This window comes from Mytilus trossulus, chromosome 1 (genome assembly GCF_036588685.1).
Source record: "Mytilus trossulus isolate FHL-02 chromosome 1, PNRI_Mtr1.1.1.hap1, whole genome shotgun sequence".
Classification (NCBI taxonomy): Eukaryota; Metazoa; Mollusca; class Bivalvia; order Mytilida; family Mytilidae; genus Mytilus; species Mytilus trossulus.
Window position 1 is genome coordinate 7275807 of NC_086373.1, and position 19380 is coordinate 7295186.

General features: G+C 33.1%; 2 protein-coding genes across 2 annotated transcripts; one reads left to right on the forward strand and one right to left on the reverse strand.

Annotated features, from left to right (window-relative positions):
- Positions 1-248: 248 nt before the first annotated feature.
- On the forward strand, positions 249-2839 carry LOC134713798 (growth arrest and DNA damage-inducible protein GADD45 gamma-like). Its single transcript, XM_063575083.1, has 5 exons — positions 249-398; positions 926-1030; positions 1487-1610; positions 1915-2140; positions 2450-2839. Exons 1-4 carry the CDS (start codon positions 355-357, stop codon positions 2104-2106), a joined length of 465 nt encoding a protein of 154 aa, XP_063431153.1. The 5' UTR covers positions 249-354; the 3' UTR covers positions 2107-2140; positions 2450-2839.
- Positions 2840-16289: 13450 nt separating this feature from the next.
- LOC134713809 (uncharacterized) lies at positions 16290-19168 on the reverse strand. The gene is made up of 6 exons (XM_063575089.1): positions 18985-19168; positions 18408-18512; positions 17972-18095; positions 17574-17672; positions 16971-17105; positions 16290-16642 (listed from the first exon to the last, which is right to left on the reverse strand). Exons 1-5 carry the CDS (start codon positions 19080-19082, stop codon positions 17007-17009), a joined length of 525 nt encoding a protein of 174 aa, XP_063431159.1. The 5' UTR covers positions 19083-19168; the 3' UTR covers positions 16290-16642; positions 16971-17006.
- Between the last annotated feature and the right edge of the window lie 212 nt (positions 19169-19380).

Sequence of the window (19380 nt, forward strand, 5' to 3'; positions counted from 1 at the left end):
ACAATTTTAACCGTTTCTTTGTCGTTTTCGAATAAAACCTAAATCGATAACCTCGTAAGCATTTAAATTTTGTCTTTATCTACAAGCAACCGTTATGTGATAAAAGGTTAATGTCTCACAAAGGAAAACCCAATGGCCAATCAAATGTGTTTCTCTGATTCAAATCCCTCCCACTTACTACAATGTATATAAAGCAACTGTCGGCCTACTTATTAATTATTTCATACGTATCACTATACAGAGCCCAGATACAGAGTCTGAACACGTTGGATTTAACACGTATTTAAAATAAGGATATATATATATACTACTTTTAGTATTTTAATTCATTTGGAAGCAACAATTTTTGTGAAGATGACATTCCCTGAAAATTTTGGATTAGATATGGATGCTCAAAGGTAAATACATATTTTGTATCATATGTTTTTTATTTTATTTTTTTCAGCTGAACAGTTACACAACTTATTTCGTAACCATATGTTGTCACATGTTTTTTAAGTATTAAGTGCAAGGAATCTGCAAGTTGTATAAGATTTAATATATTTGCATTTCTGATATAAAATAAAATTGAGAATGGAATAAGCCTTTATTCTGACTTTCAAGCCGTTTCAACTGAAAATGTGTTCTGTTTCCAAGAATTAAGTGTACTATAGGACAATTAATATAATTACAAAAAAAAGTATAGCAATAGGGCAGATATTTTATAACATAGTGAAAACGTAAGGTGGGGGATAAACATTTGGCATTTACATATCAGTTTTTGGAAAAATATATCGATGAAATTGCATCAGACAAACAATATCAAAGTGTACTTTAAACTACTCTGTGACGTCACAGCTATGATGCGTACTGCATATTGAATTTCTCAGTAGTAGGTGTTATTGACAAGTTAACCTATATGTAAACGATTCTTTGTTTTTTCCAGGAATGTAAACAACATTGGAATGGCCCTTAAAACGATTCTGATGAAGGCTAAAGAAGATGGTAGATTAGTCTGCGGGGTCTATGAATGTGCTCAGATACTTCAAGAGTAAGTATAACAATAGTGATTCAAGTTCAAGCATTAATTGTTACTATTGGTTTGGAATCCATCTATTAACGTACTTGTAGGGTTAAGTTTTGTTTACTTGGAGAAATACATGGAGTCGATTTGAAATTCATTTGGAATCTATAGAGCTGTTAATAGGGTAAATGTAAGGTTAAAATTTTATATACTAAATTGGAGTATTTCAATATTGATGAAATCGTTTGCACTCATCATCCACTGTTTTTAGTCTTCAAGCAATTCTAGATTTACCTTCTTCACATGTTGAAACATCACCTGTTATGACTGTCAGATTTTGATTTAGCGCCAGGTGATGTCGTGGGGTCGAGACTATGTTTTTGTCAATAATATGACTATATTTTTGGCTTCTGTTTCGTTGACTATACGCCATATCTATTTTTATGCATACCAGATCATTTATATCTTTCTTTTGTTTTTCAGAGTACCAGACGACATTGCATTATGTCTCTTGCCTGAAGTAGTTGACACAGATGACGTCACAGCTAACATACAGCATAAACTAGTGGAAGCCTATTGTTGGGAAAACGAAATCGAAGTTGTAAAAGTAAGTTTTCATTGAATAAAAAGTTTCATTCAGTTTTTAAAAAGAAGGAAATGTCACAGGAAGTTTTAACAAGAATAACCTCTTTATATGGTCTTACAAGTGCCGAGGAATGATCAGGAAGGAAAACGTCATTTTCCTGCTAAACGCTAATACCAGATATAAATTTTGTTAAATTTAACGTTTGGGAATTTTTCAATAAAAAAGGCAGTATTTCTTTCAATTTCCGTCTTTTATGCGGAGGCGAGATTGTGCATAGCATTGCTTTCACAGATCAAAAGCTTAATCAATTATTTGTACTTTTCAGGTTGACAACTTCCTAAAAGTGGGGAAGATGGTTCGTACTGACAAAACAGAAGAGGATAATAAAGATGTTGGTTGTGTACTCATACAAAACACAAAGACAGACGAGAAAACAGATGAGAGTGCCAATGATTTCATCAATAACTACTACTCCATGTTGGCTAACCAGACACCAGTTGTAACACTGCCAGATTGAGGGCACATCATATCATCATGTGATTTAGTACCAGGTAAGGTTTACGTTTAGGTCAAAAAGATAAAACGATATACTTACTATTAATTAGTATATCATATTGAACCTTTGAAGTTCGCCAATAATATTTGATATGTAGGTACACGAGTTTTCGATTTTTTTATCGATCAACAAGGATTTTTAATTCAAATACTAAAACTATTTCCTGCATGTAAAGAAGTGGGTTAATACCTAGAAAAGTATTGGCTAATTTTACAAAATTGATAAGAATTTACTCAAAACTCTTCCTTATGTGGACTCTAAAAGGAAAATATTCTAATATCATAATCCTTCTTTATTTTTACAGGAAACCAAAACCTGGAAGTTAACCTTAACTGATAAAACCATCATGGAACAAATCAAAGGTCAAAAAGAGGCAACGAGATATCAACGCGACTTGCTGGATTACCGTGCCGAACACCGAGAAGCATGCGACGCACAGTAGAACCCTGTAAACTGTTGCTCAATCCAAATATGGGATCCTTTGTTCTTCCTGTCTTCAATCATGAACTTTGCATTTCTTTGTATTCATGGAAAGTAGTAGAAAGTTCGAACAAGTGACATATGCAGTTACTATTGCGTAATAGTCAAGACATTTATAGAACATTAGTTTAAAAATAGACATTGGATTTTTATTTCACATGTTATATGTCATAGTCATGTGTTTATAGATACATAATAAATAATAAAAAAAGAAGTTTATATTTCTTATCCTTCACTGGTAAAGAGTTTGACAGGGGCATATTTTAATTTATCTATTAATGATAATATTATGAAAAATATGCCACAATTTAAAGTAGCATCGTATAATGTCAAAGTATCATCATATAATGAAAGTTTTTAACATAAGCCATCTTTACCAGTATAACAAAATCACACCACTCTGTTCATATCAAAACATCTGCAATTAATATACAATTAATTTACAAAATAAAATGTTAATTTTACATTTTCATAAAGAATTTCGACAAAATGCCTGCAATTTTCAAGAAATATTTCCCATGTTGCAATAATATACAGCTGAACCTATTCTCGTCCCTAAAATATTCTGCAGTTACAATTTTACTTAACGAAAATTTTGTAAATACAATTAAGAATTACATAATGGGTAAAAGCACTTTAATATAGTATGTCCGTCAAGAACCAATTGTGGATTTTTCCTTTTCCTCTACAATTTGCTAACCCGACTCGTTAATGGCAAATATTCAGTAACTACATGTTTTACCAATAGTTGTTCAGTTATACTAAAAGTACAAATTTTACTGCACCAGCTGATGCAGTTTGACAATCAATTCCGAAATTTATACAAATATTTAAACGACTCAAAACTGTAAGGGCAAAATGTATTGCACAGAAAAAAATGGATACAATTTTCGATAGATGTGGTCTTTATGGAAAACTATTTAAAAAAAATAGTCCTTGTCCTGCTCAATGATTAGTTACTTGTTGTTTGCTTAACTTGCCTTCCTGTATACAATATAGTTTATACATATTTCATATGAGAACCAACAAAGTGTCGTTGGGAGGATTCTTTTACGTGAAGAAGAGGTTGGACTCTCCATACATAGTGAATCGAATGTAATTTCCCAATTGCAACCGAACATGGCTGTGTATATGTGCATCCCGGTCATCCAAACGACATAGGACGGTTATAGTGGCTGCAACTTTGGATGTGGACTGATCAAAGCTAAAAATATAAACGACTTCGATTTACTTTTATTTCGCTTAACTAGTGTACATTATTGTTTAGGGTCCAGCAGCTGAGGACAGCCTCCGGGTGTAGAACTTTCTCTCTGCCATTGGTTGCCTTAAGTTATTTTCTGCTCTTGGATCAGGTTGTTGTCTCTTTGACATATATCCCGATTACAGTCTTTATTCCTTTAAATCTTATACATGTCAATCTAATAAAATGTGTCAAATGAATTCTTTGATCTAATAGAAATGTGTTCAATGAACTTGTCGGTCAGTAACATGCTTATATCACTGCGCTTGAGCATCTCGACATAGACTGCATGTTGATATCAAATGTCTTTTTATTTCGATCGTGAGAAAAGCTATTAATACTGGCCGACCTGTTATTGTAATAAAGTGCAACATTTAAAATGTTGCCAAACAAACTCCGTAATATGTTTGTTTTCCTGGTCGTAAATTCGTTAGGTGTAGATGTTAGATAATCTACTCCAATTGTTTACAGTCCCTTCCTGGTTCTTGGTATATACCGGAACACTCTCCGTATATGATTGGATTAGCTGAAATCAGGATAAGTATATCAAAAAACCTGTTGACATAGTGTTTTACCCCGGAGATGTTTATATCTCTATTATGCTCACTCTATCGTTTACTTAACGTTTGGTTTAAAAGTATATGCTTAATATAATCCTCGTTGACAGTAACAAATATAGGTAAAAAAAGATAAACATGAACTCGACTAGAATGACCTTAGGCTTAATATTATTGCTTACATGTTTCTTGTGTCCAAGAAATATTGTTTTAAAAGGTAAATAATCAATCTTGTCATCATCAAATATCCTTGGAAGGTAATCAAAATACAATTGTATGTGTAGAATGTCTCTTATTAATGAGAACAGTGACATTACCATTTCTTCAATAAGTCGTTGAACTCTGGAGCACTGATCGATATGAACATCAAGTACAATGTAATTTCCGCGAGGCTCTGTTGCTGTGCTACTTTAGACAATCATGAGAGGAACAAAACACAGCTAGCATGTAAAAACATGTTTTGACATCCCTTGTAGAATCACTAGAAACTGTTGTTAAAATAATAGTTGTACAAATTGTTGTTCACGACAGTAAACAAAAGCACATGGAGACAACAGAGACCAAATGATGAGTAGGTCGCAACTCAAGGTCACCGTACGACAAACTTTCACACTAGCTAAAAAGTACACATCCTGGTTTATGAAAAAACAATGAACGAAAAAACAAAAATGTCATCCAACAACCAACAACAACCACAGGCTACTGATAATGATTCGGCGTTAAACATGTTTGCGGACACTCTAAATTTCCTAAACCTGGGTTAGTGGTGTGATCGTACACCATTGGTTTGGTACTATGCCCCCAAAACAAATGACGAAAAACAAAGTACCAAAATGAGGGTACTCGCAGTTGCTGATTTTAAAGACTCCCGACTTCGAACAGGTGTATACATACAATGCCGGGGTGAACATGATTGTGAACGCCCAACAATCCACCTTACCCTTGACACTGATATAACAGCACAACATAATTACAAACTGTAAAAGTCAGTTGCAATTAACTCAAAAGATCGTCACAAGGAAGGTGCTAGCTCTGTGAAGCATAATGTCAACATAATTTGTTGAAGAAATAAACAACCATAGGAATTTCGGTATGATAACATTGCTGAATTGGAAAAGGACAATTATGATTTACCTGCTTTAACAGGGAGACTCATTGGTAGTAAAGGTCGTTTACCACTCTGCAGGGTGATATACACAATAATAACACTGTATTTCCCGCCGATGACGTCTGCTATATTGCTTTTTCTACAACGTGTGATAAACGACATTTAACCATAGGTCTCGATCGATACTCCTTAATCAGTTTCTACAATAAACGCACTACGGGTGGTAAAAGTGAGCCATAGGTCCAACCTTTCTTGAACTATGTTTTTATAGTATATACTGTACAGTGATTTGTTCCCCCACCTCATTGACGTGCTACTACGGGTTGGTAAAATAACTTGATCATATGAAAAATAGTCTCAAAAACTGCAAAGTTATTCATACGCACAACACTATACGAGGCTTTTTCGGATGTGACCTTTTCGTGAGGAATTGATGGATAATGTTCCTGGTGAGTGATTCGGGTTTTAAACGATGGTACATCTCCAACTATAACGATTCCTAAGAGCAAACTGTATAGATTTATTTTAATGTGTCTGCGAGGACTATAATAGTCTATCACAGAAGGCATCTGAAGACATTAATTCAAAATCGGAACCCAAAACTTGCAATCTTAAAGTTACACAAACCAAACGATATTAAAAAAATATTCAATGGGCCCTTTGGAGCTAACTATGTGGTATGGGCTTTGCTCATTGTTGAAAGCCGTACGGTGACCTATAGTTTGGTAATGTCTGTGTCATTCTGGTCTCTTGTGGACAGTTGTCTCATTGGCAATCATATACCACATCTTCTTTTTTTTTATATATACAGATAGGTTTTTTTATATATATATTTAATTTATTTCAATGGATGGTAAAGCACAGTAAGATTTGTTAGTAAACCTACGAAATAAGATTTAAGTCTTCAAAATAATAACAATAACATTTGTATACATAATTAGAAATGTTACGTTCAAGTAGATAAAAGGGTATTTTAAACATGAAATATGGTTAACCATTCTATTTTTTTCTATTTTTAGACAAATTTCACTGTGTCGTGCATGACAATGAAACGGGTCAGTGGACCTAGTACGTCATACCTTTATCCTGCCGCAAAAATAGGAAGTTCTTATAACACCTTTATAACAAACTTTATTCATCGGATTTAATATTTGACGTCATTTCCTATTATATTTGACAATTATCTGACGGACAGGAATTATGTTTAATCTTTGATTTCGCATGTAGATATTTAAACTCATATTCCCAAGTTCATTGTAAACGGCATATCGTATACTTGAGTTCAGAAATCCAGACCTGTGCCCTAGTAAATTTGTTGTTATCATATATGATGACATAGTTTCACTTTGCCTTATCTACCAATTGCATATAAAACAAATGCAATGTAAAAGGAGACATGTGATTGATTTGTAACTTATATCCTACTTGAGTTAGAAATCAAAACCAGTGCTCTTGTCTTTGTTGTAAGTTATCCAAAAATAAAATAGTTTGACTTTTTAGTATATATAAATTACCTATATATAAAATAAATGCAATGTGTAAGAAGACATGTGATTGATTTGCAAGTATTATTGTGATTTTACTTTTTAAAGGAATATTTGGTTATGTACATGTTTGGCTTTAATGGTGGAGAATCTTGAAGGTTATGGGTTATGCATGATGGTTAATTATCTTAAAAGTCATTCCTATGGGTGAAATTTGAAACGCACTTGTTTGGTGTGGTTCGTGTTGTTTATTTTTTATTTTTCTATATTGTGTCATGTGTACTATTGTTTGCCTGTTTGTCTTTTTCAATTTTAGCCATGGCTTTGTTAGTTTATTTTCGATTTATGAGTTTGACTGTCCCTATGGTATCTTTCGTCCCTCTAATATTATGCTCTTCTGTTGTATAAATAAAGGAATTTTCTTATTTCAACAAGTTATTGGGATGTCGTGCTCTTCGTCTAAATTCAATTTGGAACGTCATTAATTAGAAATGCCGAACTCTCGGTTTCAAAATAGCATGCGAGACTATTATTATTGATACCGAGAGTTCGCCATTTCTGATTGAAACAACAACAAAAACAAATAAACCATCTACAAATACATATATACTATTTCTTTTCTTTGTTTAAATAAGAAAAGAGACATGAGCGAATACTTTCTTAATTATAATGCATGACGTACATATATGGAAATTTTTGCATTGACTAGAGCAAATGATTATCACCAAACATGCTATCACATTGGCTCGACTGCTGTAACAAAATTCTGTAATCAAAATACGCTGACAGAAAACGTTCGATAAATCTAATGAGTTAGGGCATGTAGATGGTGGATTGTAACTGCATGACCAAATAAGGACATATAGTACTCGACGTAGGAGTAGGGGAGTAACTTCTAATATTTTATTGTTTATGTAGGAGCATATTTAATTGCATCCTTTTATAGCTGTTTGTAAATATAGTGATTTTCGGCTATTTATAGAAATATTCTATATATGGACATAAAACTATCAATTGGGGATACGTATTAAGGATTAAAGGATTATCTGCAGTGTTTTAAGATTAGATAATATTTATTTCCGTCATATCGATTCCACGCATTAACCTAGTATAGTTACAAAGAGTGTTCATTTCTAATGAGTTTAAGTATTTCCCACAGGCCTGGTAAAATACATAGAACTGTTTTAATATTCTTTGCTAGTAATGTCAATTTATTTGTTAAAACGCAAAATGTTGGATTGGAGGGTGCTGGCGGGATTCAATTGTTCCTTGATGATTATAACACTGGCATATTTGGGTTGGACGGGTATGAAAAAGCTGTTTTTGAAAAATCTTAAAATTTGTTAAAAATGATCTTTAGTTAGAAAGTGCAAGTGTAATGACGAATGAGAGTGTTTAATATCAACACTGTGACTCAATGACCCTATAATTCATATTAGAGTGGGCACACAATGATTCTCAACACAAACGCCAAGTTTGAGATAATAGCTACATGCGAATGTAGATTGTTTGCTATGGAATACAAATACTACTCTATAACACACCAACTTCCGTTTGCAACTTATCTAAAGAAACGGAACCTAAAAAACCTCGGATGTCCAGGGGCCTAGCTAGAATAAAACGATGAGCAAGCAACTGAACAAATTTTGGGACCCTTTTATGCAGAAAAGTTCTTTTTTTACGGTTTTCGGTCATAGAACGGTTAAAAGAGGAGCTATATGTAGATAGGACTTATAAAAAATTCATGAATGTAAAACTATTAATAAATCTTCTGAAAAGAGTAATACATAAACGACACAAAGTTGTGATACAGGGTTTACTCAAAATTTTCAAAAATCTGCTCTTCGGGTCTAGGCAGAAACAAACTTCTCTATTACTTTGTCAATATTAACACTGAAATCCCGATGAATATGCAATAATGCTAGTAACTGTCGTTGTTCATTGTTGATCGTTCATTTGTTTTCAACACACGTAGTACACTGATAGATCTCCATGGTAGCACTCGCGAGATGTTATAAACAGCGTACATGTTCGGCATCGAGCGACCTTCCAATTGAATTCGTCAAAATTACATGCCAGGTCAGTTTCGTATGTCTCAGACAATGTTGAGATTTGTTCGTTTGCTATATATTTCCTACAACACGATGACGCAGATACAGCGCAAAGAAGCGATTTTCGGATAATACTAGACTCGACTTCACTCTCCAGTTCCCTTATCATATGGTCTATGAACGCAAAAAAAAATGAGACTTTCCAATACTGTTTTGACGTGTTTGCAGGTTGATTGGCTCCGGTAGTCTGTCGACCACATCGCCACGGCATATTTTCAACGATATCGAAGTGTTCTGATAATTCTAATGCCGATTGGTACATTCATTCCAAACTGATGAACCGTACACTGTAATATGTGCTCCAAAACTACATGTCTTAGACCGAGTATTACAAATTCAATTCTTGTAAAAGATACAAGTTACTGCCCGATTTTGTCATAATCTCACATAAAACTTTTATTTTGAAACCAAATGCCGTTTTTTAATGATATTTCATCAATTAAAAAGTGACAACATAGGTGTTTCCAGGTAATGATGTTTGGGCTTATGTGCCTTTTGTACATGTCCCGAATAAGAACTGACGTTAAGAAAACTGCTACAGAGACAATTTTAGCATGTGTTGTTGTTCTATGCGTTAAATTTAACATATATTAGGCCAGGTCTGTGTAAAGTCTTCCAGTGGCAACATAACTTGCTCAAATAATAGGCAGTATAACTAGGATAAGGGAATTTTATTGGTTTGTTTGTACAAAACTTTCTGGATTGTACTTTAGTTGGTTTTAAATTACTGCTGTGTTTATAGACTATTATTTTAAACATATATATACATATTTGAATAATTGACTGATTTACAAATTATGCTATTGTTTTAATAGTAAAATGAATGAACCTTGTATCAATATAGTTTATGTAGAACTGGAACTTGGTTAGTTTTTAAAAATATACTTTGGTTTGGTAATTTATTTTTCATTTCAAGTTCTTTTAGGACATACTGTTGAGTGTTGACATATTCATAAGTGTCCCGCACAAATAAAAGGAAGCTCCGCTTTATCTAAGTCGGGATCAAGTATTGCCACATCGTTAAAAACTAGGTGAAATAGGAAGTATCCAGTGTTGATTAAATTTGTTGTGAAAACAACTACTGTACTTTAATATGCTTTATATAACAAGTGAACCAAATCACCTATTTAAATCAAGTTTTTTTGCGCACTGATCGCGTGTCATTTCATGACAAGGCATTGTAGATCGGTGCAGTAGACAGTTAGATTGAAACAACAAAGATCTGGTTATCAGTATGCTATTTTTTTTTGTGCGTCTTGCCTACACTCAGTTGCTTGTAGTCCGTGTAGGATTTGATAGTTTTTATTTTAAACCATTTACTGTTGTTTCAGATATATTAATTTACCTGGTTTATTTCGTCATTCGAAATGTACATCATCATTAAGACTGATAATGACTAACACTGTAAAATAATCTCATTTCAATTATTCCGTCCAGTGGCAAGTTTTAGACCTATATATCAAAGACAGTTTTATATAAGCATTGACCTGAATTCATATATATATATATATAATTTAATTCTTTTGTGTGATGACAATTATCTCTTAAATTAGTCCAACATGTAATTATATAAATAACATAAACAAAATGTATAACTATGTAAATGTGACCCAGTAACCTAATGTTAGAAATCATAAGACATTTAAACTCCGTCAGATCCAAGAAAAACATAGTAAAAATGAACAAAGAAATCTACGTCTTTTACACCCCGGCCAAATATTAGAGACGTACGATATGGGGTCGTGATTAACCAGGCATTTAGTACATTAAGCATGACGTATATAAGTATGATCTGTTCAGGTAACAAAGATCGTCTGATCACAACACTAGCTCACATGGATTTTATATATAGTTCTATAAATAGTTATCAGCTGACTTAGTCACGAATTACCTGGCCAAAGGGAATACCCTGAATGATATTGAATCACCTTCCACGTAAATAGATCCAACTGTTTGGCCGGCATGACGGGGAATGTAAACATAAAGAGCTAGTAACAACAGGGGTAACAACAATGAACCCGGAACGCGTTCATTAATTAGAATTAATATCATAACCTGATTATGTCTACCCAATTATAAAAGATAATGTATTTAGCAAAACAAGTGACACAAAGACGATAGCATTAGCATTGCATTATTCTTTAGATTTCTGTTTAGATAGTTATTTATATGAAATCTTTTCTTATAGAGCAAATGCCTTTTCCTTGATTTTCAAAGTTTGTAAACTTTCTGTAGACATGAAGGCAACTGATATTCCGGTAACATTAACTAGCATCAAAAACTCTAAGAAATGTAAAATATTAAGTTATAAATGCTGTATAAATGACGCAAAAACAAACCATCAGATCTGTTGTATTCATTGCATATTTGTAAATATACATACAGTCATCAATACTAAAATAGTTATTGTATATATGTAGGACTCCGAACTGCAATTAATCACACTGAAGTGCGACGATGGCATTGTGGCTCTACCTTGTTGATGGCTACGCCGAAGTGCGATAGTGGTAACGCTTAGTGCGATGGTTGAACTATTTGTGGCGGAAACAATAATTCGTTGATCTCATTTTCTACAGAACGCATCCTTGTTGACGTCACATTGAAGCATCTTTCAAAAGTACAACTGGACTCTATATGCTCATTTAGTAAATGTACACTAAAGAAATGTAAATATTTCAACAGAGTAATGCGGTGGCGTAATCAGAATGGGAGTCCGGGGGTTGCAACACACTTTTTTGGCGATCAATGATTTTGAATGGGGACGTATTGTTGGACCCCCTTTCTTTATCCTGGGCTTAAACCCCCTTTAAAAAATGACTGGATCCGCCCCCGTATTGTTTTGTGTACCGCGATCTCAATGTTTTAGCACCCGTTAAACTAATGTCTTTGTTTGACATAGTAATGCACCAGATTTTCTTGTGGTCTTCTTTATCTATTGTGACAACGATTTCTTGTGGTCTCCTTTATCTTTTGTGATACCATTACCTGGTACACTCTTCTTTGTCCACAGCTTACCTTGATAAAAACATTGATCTGTAAATAACTTAACCAACTTAAAACCGTTATCAACAATTAAACTTTGTAATTGTTCAATACACGACAAGCTGTCGCGTGGACCAGCTGTCATTTTGGTAATTGTTCACACCAGCTTACACTTACACGCAATCGGATAGGTTGGTTGGTTACCTACATCTTATTGAAATTTCTAAATAATGGGACATTTCGATATAAACTTCTTTGTTATCATCTACGGGGGATGTTCGTAACACAAAGTAATATTTAGTGTTTTTACAATTTTTGATCGTGTTTGGAATGTAGTGACAGATGGCGCGTGCGACTGTGTATTCAATATCTCACCTGTCATATACAAACTTAAAGGTTTGACAGCTGTGTATTAATCAAACATTAGACACTTAGTTTACCGTTTCAAAATGCAGGCAGATGTCCCTTACTAAGCAATACACCTAAAACGAAACCATAGTAACGGTCAGCACTGTTGCACGATTTAAAAAGAACAATGAGCTGTTACATTGATTGGAACCGAGAAGACAAGGGATATTGATAAAAGAGGATATAAAGGGTGCAGCAGAAATTTGGACTTCTGGCTGCCAAGTTTATCGATGACTGTTATTTACGCATCTTTTTGACGAAATTTAAAAAGAATAATGAGCTGTAACAATGATCAGAACAGAAATGACAAGGGATATCGATAAATGTAATTGTTTATATAGAGATATCAAGGGTGAAGCATAAAATAGTACTCAGTCTGCCAAGTGTATTGGTGACGATTTAAGACTGTTATTAACGCATCATTTTGACGAAAATTTAATGTTTTAATTCATTACACGTAATTTAAAAAAAGAGAGAATAAAATTGCATTCATATAACGTTATAGTAAATATCTGCAATTTTAATAAAGTTGTGTTGCCATTCCAGACATGTATCATTGAACAAAATGAAACCGATAGGGGTTCTATTGTTTCAAAACAAAGTTATCGTCTATGAATCCGCTACTGTAACATAAAGAACGAGTTTGGTCAAAGACATATAATACACCGTCTTGAAAAACATAATAAAAACGCGAAAACAGCATTAACTAAGTTGAAATTGATTATCACCCATCGTCGTTAACTTTTTTAAAGCATTTTAAGCCCAAATCACAGTCATCCTCAGCTTTACTTCGTTTAAATTGAACGACGATTAACATGCATTCATGTCGTCCATAAAGTTTTGCCACTGCATGGTACCTATCTAACAGTTCCCTTTGAAAAATTGTACCGATGTGGAAACGTTGACCAAATAACGGTTATTTTCTATAGCCAATATAGTAAGAAATAAAGCTATTATCTCAGCAACTTCTTAAATCATGGTGGCCTATGCATGTGCATGTAATTTATGTTTTAGAACAATTCAGCGTTATCACAGTATGTTCATTGTTCACGAATGTATTATCAAGACCTTCCTCAATCATTTTATAAAACAATTCGTTAAGAAAACAATTATTACTCGAACCAACGTATGCGTGTGTGTGTGGCTATTTTGTTTCTTAGCAGGTTTCCACATTGGTATTTTATACGGAGTTGAAATTACCCGTTTAATCATTTCAAACATGTGGTCTCCTTCACTTATCTGAAATCCTGGTTCCGACCCCGCACATAGTTCTATAAATTTTACACTTATTGAATTATAATATAAACAGTTCCGGATTTTTCCAATACATGAAATGATTTTCTTTATCCTCCAATATTACTCACTTTAAGTTATTTCTTGGTCTAAATAATCAATGCATTATATAACTGAAGATTGTTTTTTGTCTGTTTATATGCGGGGTCGGACAGTATACAGATAAGTATAAACGATTCCGTTTTCGGTAGTACTGTACATGTAAATGATGTGGTCTGCGGAGGAGTGCAAGGACTAACACTAGGGTTTTATAAAGAAGAAACGTTACTCCATTGTATGATAACTGGATACAAATATTTGTCAATGCTCTTTCTCGATTTCGCAATTAGATAAAATACATTTATTTACCCTCTTTTTTAACGCTGTTAAGATATTGGTTTAACTTTTATTTTTTTTGACGAATACATAAAAAATGTTTACTTTACAAACTCAATATTGGTTACTTTACAAATCATGCATATATACTAGATAGAAATGTCGTTATTTTAAACTTAGCATTGCCATTTCCTATCTGTGATCTCAAACCTCACAAGAAACAAATGGCATCTGGTTGTCAATATACAACTCACATGAAGAAGATATATACCATCCCCGTTTAAATGGCATATGCACTTTATGATATTAAAATATTAGAAATATGAATCTTCAGATCATCATAAGAGTTACAAAGCTTTTAATGCTGATACCTCAGCAATCTCTTGTTCTGAAAAATAGTGTCTCGTTTAACTTTGAGAATCATTACAGGGAATAATGGTATGCTCAATTAATTACAGCGCCCCCTTACGGTCATTGTCCTCCAGAGGTTGATGGAGTGATCGAAGTGATCGTAATACTTCGGGTTAGCTCAATATATAGAGAATGATGGGGAAGACAAACAATGAACAGTGTAATATGATCTAAAGAAAAAAGAAATGAATGACCACATTGTACTCGACGGACTGCGACACGGTCCATAGACCCAAGGGCAAGGATGTATTCATCTGTAGGCCACCGTACGATCTTTAACAATGATAAAAATCCATTCCAATTAGTAAGTTATGGAAGAAAATATTATATATTGCTGTTTTAAGATAAAACAAAATCTTGTCATTGTTTCGGGAAAGGGTGAAGATTGGTGCGTGTTAAATCTTTTAAACCCGCTGCAATTTAATGCACCTGTCCTAAGTCAGGAGCTTCTTATTCAGTGGTTGTCGTTTGTTTGGAGTGCCTCATAGGTATTTCTCGTTTCTCGTTTTTTTATATAAATTAGACTGTTGGTTTTTCTGTTTGAATAGTTTTACACAAATTCTTTTTCGACTGTTTATAGCTTGCTACTCGTCGTGAGCTTAGTTCCGTGTTGAAGACAGTGCTTTGACCTATAATGACGGTTAACTTTTTATACATTGTGACTTGGATGGAGAGTTGTCTCTTTGGCACTCATATTACATTTTCTTATTTATAAGCAGACAACTATTGTGCGAGTAATGATTGGAAGATTTCAATGATAAGCGAAAGTGTTGTTATGCCGTTGTGTACGGTTATTTTACGAATTTTACAGCTATCTTTCCTTTCATGTAAGAGTAAATGTAAGACTACTGTTGTTTTTTTGTTTTTTTAACTTAGTGCATCCATAAAATTGAGAATGGAAATGGGGAATGTGTCAAAGAGACAACAACCCGACCATAGAAAAGACAACAGCAGAAGGTCACCAATAGGTCTTCAATGCAGCGAGAAATTCCCGCACTCGTAGGCGTCCTTCAGCTGGTCCATAAACAAATATATGTACTAGTGCAATGATAATGAACGCCATACTAAACTCCAAATTATACACAAGAAAATAAAATTAAAAATAATACAAGACTAACAAAGGACAGAGGCTCCTGACTTGGGACAGGCGCAAAACCCTATCAGCTGTTAGGATTTGATTTGTGAATATTAAGCAGTATTCAGGGCCGATTTACCTTTTCTTTTTCCTGTGTAAGGTTATATTGTAGCATTGCGAAGGCTCAAATCATAATTTTAGTTGAAAATGATGGCCTGATAGTTAAACTATTAGTTATTATTTGTTCGTAAATAAATCTTAAAAAAATTGGGTTGTCATTTATTCATGTGTATGGTTTTTGTTTGTTTGTTTATGATGTGTTGTTTTATCTTGTTTACCTTTTTTATAATAGGCAAAAAAGCTCAGCATAGCTATGCTTAAATGCATTATGCTATGCAGAATCAAATTCAGCGAAGTTTCGTTTGTCCATCTCTATGTATAAATTCAATTTCATTACTATGTAAACAGGCTCAAATCCATGCAATGAGGAGACATGTGTTGTATTTCAACTGTGTTATTGGGGCACACATAGTGATTAAAAACGATGCATCAAGTATAAAAAAAATTTTACTCTGGATCTCCAACTTCTTTTGGTGTGTAAGTAAGTAGTCCCTTTTGAGTACCAAGCGTGTTATGGGTTCTACAGCCATTTCTAATGAATTATAAATTAAAAAAACAAATAGACTTGATATTCCTTTTATTTCTATAACTAGGATAGCAATGAACATGCAAACACAACTGATGATTGATAAATACATTCATATGATATTTTACATGTCACATTTCCTTTTCTATTTATTTCAGGACTCCTCCCGGATCTGTAATCTTTGTATGATTTTTTTCATCCCTTTAACATATGTACAATTTGTCAGGGCCTTGACATGTACAGGTAGTCATGTAATCAGACTGGTCCAACGTTATCAATAACTGTTGAGACGTTCCAATAAAGACTGTAAAACGCGTCCGACAAAACTGTCAGGACTAGCTCTTCATTCTTTTTTTACTTTTTTTACTGCAATTGGGCAGAAAAGTTCTGAAAAAGATTAAAAATGTTTTTAATAAAATAGTGCAATTTTCAAAACAGCATTCTAAGACTTCTACTAATGATAAAATAATCGCCTGTACATTAAATTAAACTTGACGCAGCAAGAATTTTCTCAACACCTTTCCAATTGAATTTATTCTTGATATTTTTGCCAGCACAAACAGCTTTTGTATGTATCATGAATGAAAGAAATATTCATTAAAACAAAGAAGAAAAAAAAACTCAGGTATTTTTTTCAAATAAGGAAAGACTTTTCTCAAATTACTTTGCTTAACCCGCACTGTTAAAGTATTTCTTACATATGATTTATACTTACTATGAGAAATATACAAATGGCAGGGTTCATTCAACGTCATACCGGAAATTCAATTACATGCCAGCCCCAAACTTTATACAACTTATCAAACTTCAGTAACGTGTCTTCAGCTTTTTCGTACAATGCTTTGGGATTCTGAAATAGAATAATAATAACATCTAAATTTATTCTTGAAATCATTTAACTACAAAATATATGAACACAAAAACCGTTTTCTTCTGGCATGTTTTAGTATTACTTAAATGCAATAATGGTGCTCTCATATCAAATTACTCGTCTCGAGTTCGTGTGGTCGTAAGTTCAAAACCAAACTGGTCAACCTAAGACCGAAAATTGATGAGACTAATTAGAATAATGTCCGGTTTGGTGACATGCGTTTCTGTGGGCTGTTTATACCATTCATCCCTAATGTTTATGAAAAAAAGTCTATGATTAAATCATTTTGAGTTCCGAAAATATGTTTGTAACTTATTGTCAAACTTTTTTTTAAGGTTTCCATCTCAAATGAAACTACAAATAATCAACCAATGCATGAACATCTTCTTTTTGCAAGTTAAAGTTCATGTGAATATCAATAAAAAAAATAAAACTATGTGTATTTACCTTTATCAGCAGACAGGTATAGTCTCCAGACCTTTCTGTGTATTTCCCATTTTTGGGTAAAGTTCCCAAGAATTTCTTTATTTTCTCTGAACTGTCAACCTGCAAGATAAAAAGTTATAATTTAAGAAATATCCTTTTAATTTTAGCAGGTCTATCAATTAGATTAAACTTTCATGTAAAGATTACATGTTTTTAAATGATAAACTTCATTTCAAGGGATATTACTAATTTACTAAATAGTGCATTTTTTTTCCACAACACACTTTATTAAGGTGTTTTTATACTTTTGATGCATGTATTTTTTCTTTTCAAATCTTTTGCATTGAAAAGTCAATTGACAGCCCTTCCTTAGTAATTATAACCTGATAATTGGTATTAATATGTTGCCTAGTAATTACCTTGAGAACTCTGATACCATTTTCCATGCAGTATGCCTCCAGTAAAGTGTGTTCTATGTTAATGGTAACATCGTGGAGAGGTCCATAGTCTGCTAAGATGCAAGCCATTATATTGTCTGGACAGCTGCAATCAAAATAATAAAAAATGAAATAACCTCAATTATCAGTAGTATATTGCTATGCAAAAATTATATCATTTTTCAAAAGTGCAAACATATAGAAGTGACTTTATTGACTTATTTAAGAGCAAAAGTACAAATTTTAAATGATTTTATCATCTATTCATCGGACCACGTCCTGATAAGATTGTTAAGGTAAACTCATTAATGGTACCACCTATTATGCACCAGATGCACATTTTAACAATTAGTTTGACTCTAACAGGTACTCGTGCATGAATATATCTCTTAATTATTGGGTCAATAAATATACTTACTGCTGTAAATGTACTGCACAACTATGTGTTCCGTTTACTACACGACTATCTTTGTCTGCTTCTGAAACAACGTCCTTTAAAATCTTTCCTGCTTCAACAGCAGTCCTGAAAATTACAGAAAATTTGCCGTTAGTACAAAGGTTCCGGGAATTTCTATATTCTATAAATAGAACCGGTGTGTTGTGCAATCACTAAAATTGCTGAGTAATCATTTTCAGTAGAAAACTTTGGAATGTCACCGAAAAAATGGAGAATTTTCATATGTAACTTGCAAAATTTAATGTTTGATGAAAAAATATACAGAACTTATTTGTATGCAATTCCAAGAATGTTCTGCTAAAAATAGAACAATTTCGTGATGATATGGCTTTGAGCACATTCCTATCAAAAAGTCGTTCCTAATAACATGGTCGCATACAAAATATCATGCATATTATTAAATATAATAAATAATCTAGAAAATACGATTGCCGAAGTAGAATATAATAAACTGATGCAATATGACAGGTCACATGCGATAGTTGGTATATGCAAAATAATCCAATTAATTCTTTAAATTAAGATTACAAATACTTACTTGTCTATATTATTGCTATCCATATCTTGTTTTAAATCCGTAAGAGTCATTATTGCTTCCTTTCTTTCTTCTTTCAAAATTATTTCTTTCTTGCACATGTAGTTCTATACTTTACTCTTTGGTCGTTCCCTCTGGTATGTCAGTAAGACGATTAGTCACGAGGTTTATCATATGTTTGTTGTGGCAATTTTGATACTCCTAACAATTTGATTGGTTAATATTTCCAAAGCGGGATTCCCGATTCAAAATATTTTTGTTCGAGTAAGATTTCTATACCAAATATAACATGATATATAATTTGCAAAGTTAAAATCTACAGTACTCATTGCAGAGTATAACACATATTTAACGTACAAAATAAAATACCGACGCACACTTAATTAAATTGTCATTCAA

Excerpts from the sequence above, each read along its gene's own strand:
- LOC134713798 (XM_063575083.1), top strand. The coding sequence starts at position 355 with ATGACATTCCCTGAAAATTTTGGATTAGATATGGATGCTCAAAG. Across the intron at positions 399-925 it reads TTAGATATGGATGCTCAAAG|GAATGTAAACAACATTGGAA; the intron begins GTAAATACATAT and ends TGTTTTTTCCAG. Across the intron at positions 1,031-1,486 it reads TGTGCTCAGATACTTCAAGA|AGTACCAGACGACATTGCAT; the intron begins GTAAGTATAACA and ends TTTGTTTTTCAG.
- LOC134713809 (XM_063575089.1), bottom strand. The coding sequence starts at position 19,082 with ATGTGCAAGAAAGAAATAATTTTGAAAGAAGAAAGAAAGGAAGCAATA. Across the intron at positions 18,513-18,984 it reads GATAGCAATAATATAGACAA|GACTGCTGTTGAAGCAGGAA; the intron begins GTAAGTATTTGT and ends TGTAATTTTCAG. Across the intron at positions 17,673-17,971 it reads ATGGTATCAGAGTTCTCAAG|GTTGACAGTTCAGAGAAAAT; the intron begins GTAATTACTAGG and ends TTTATCTTGCAG.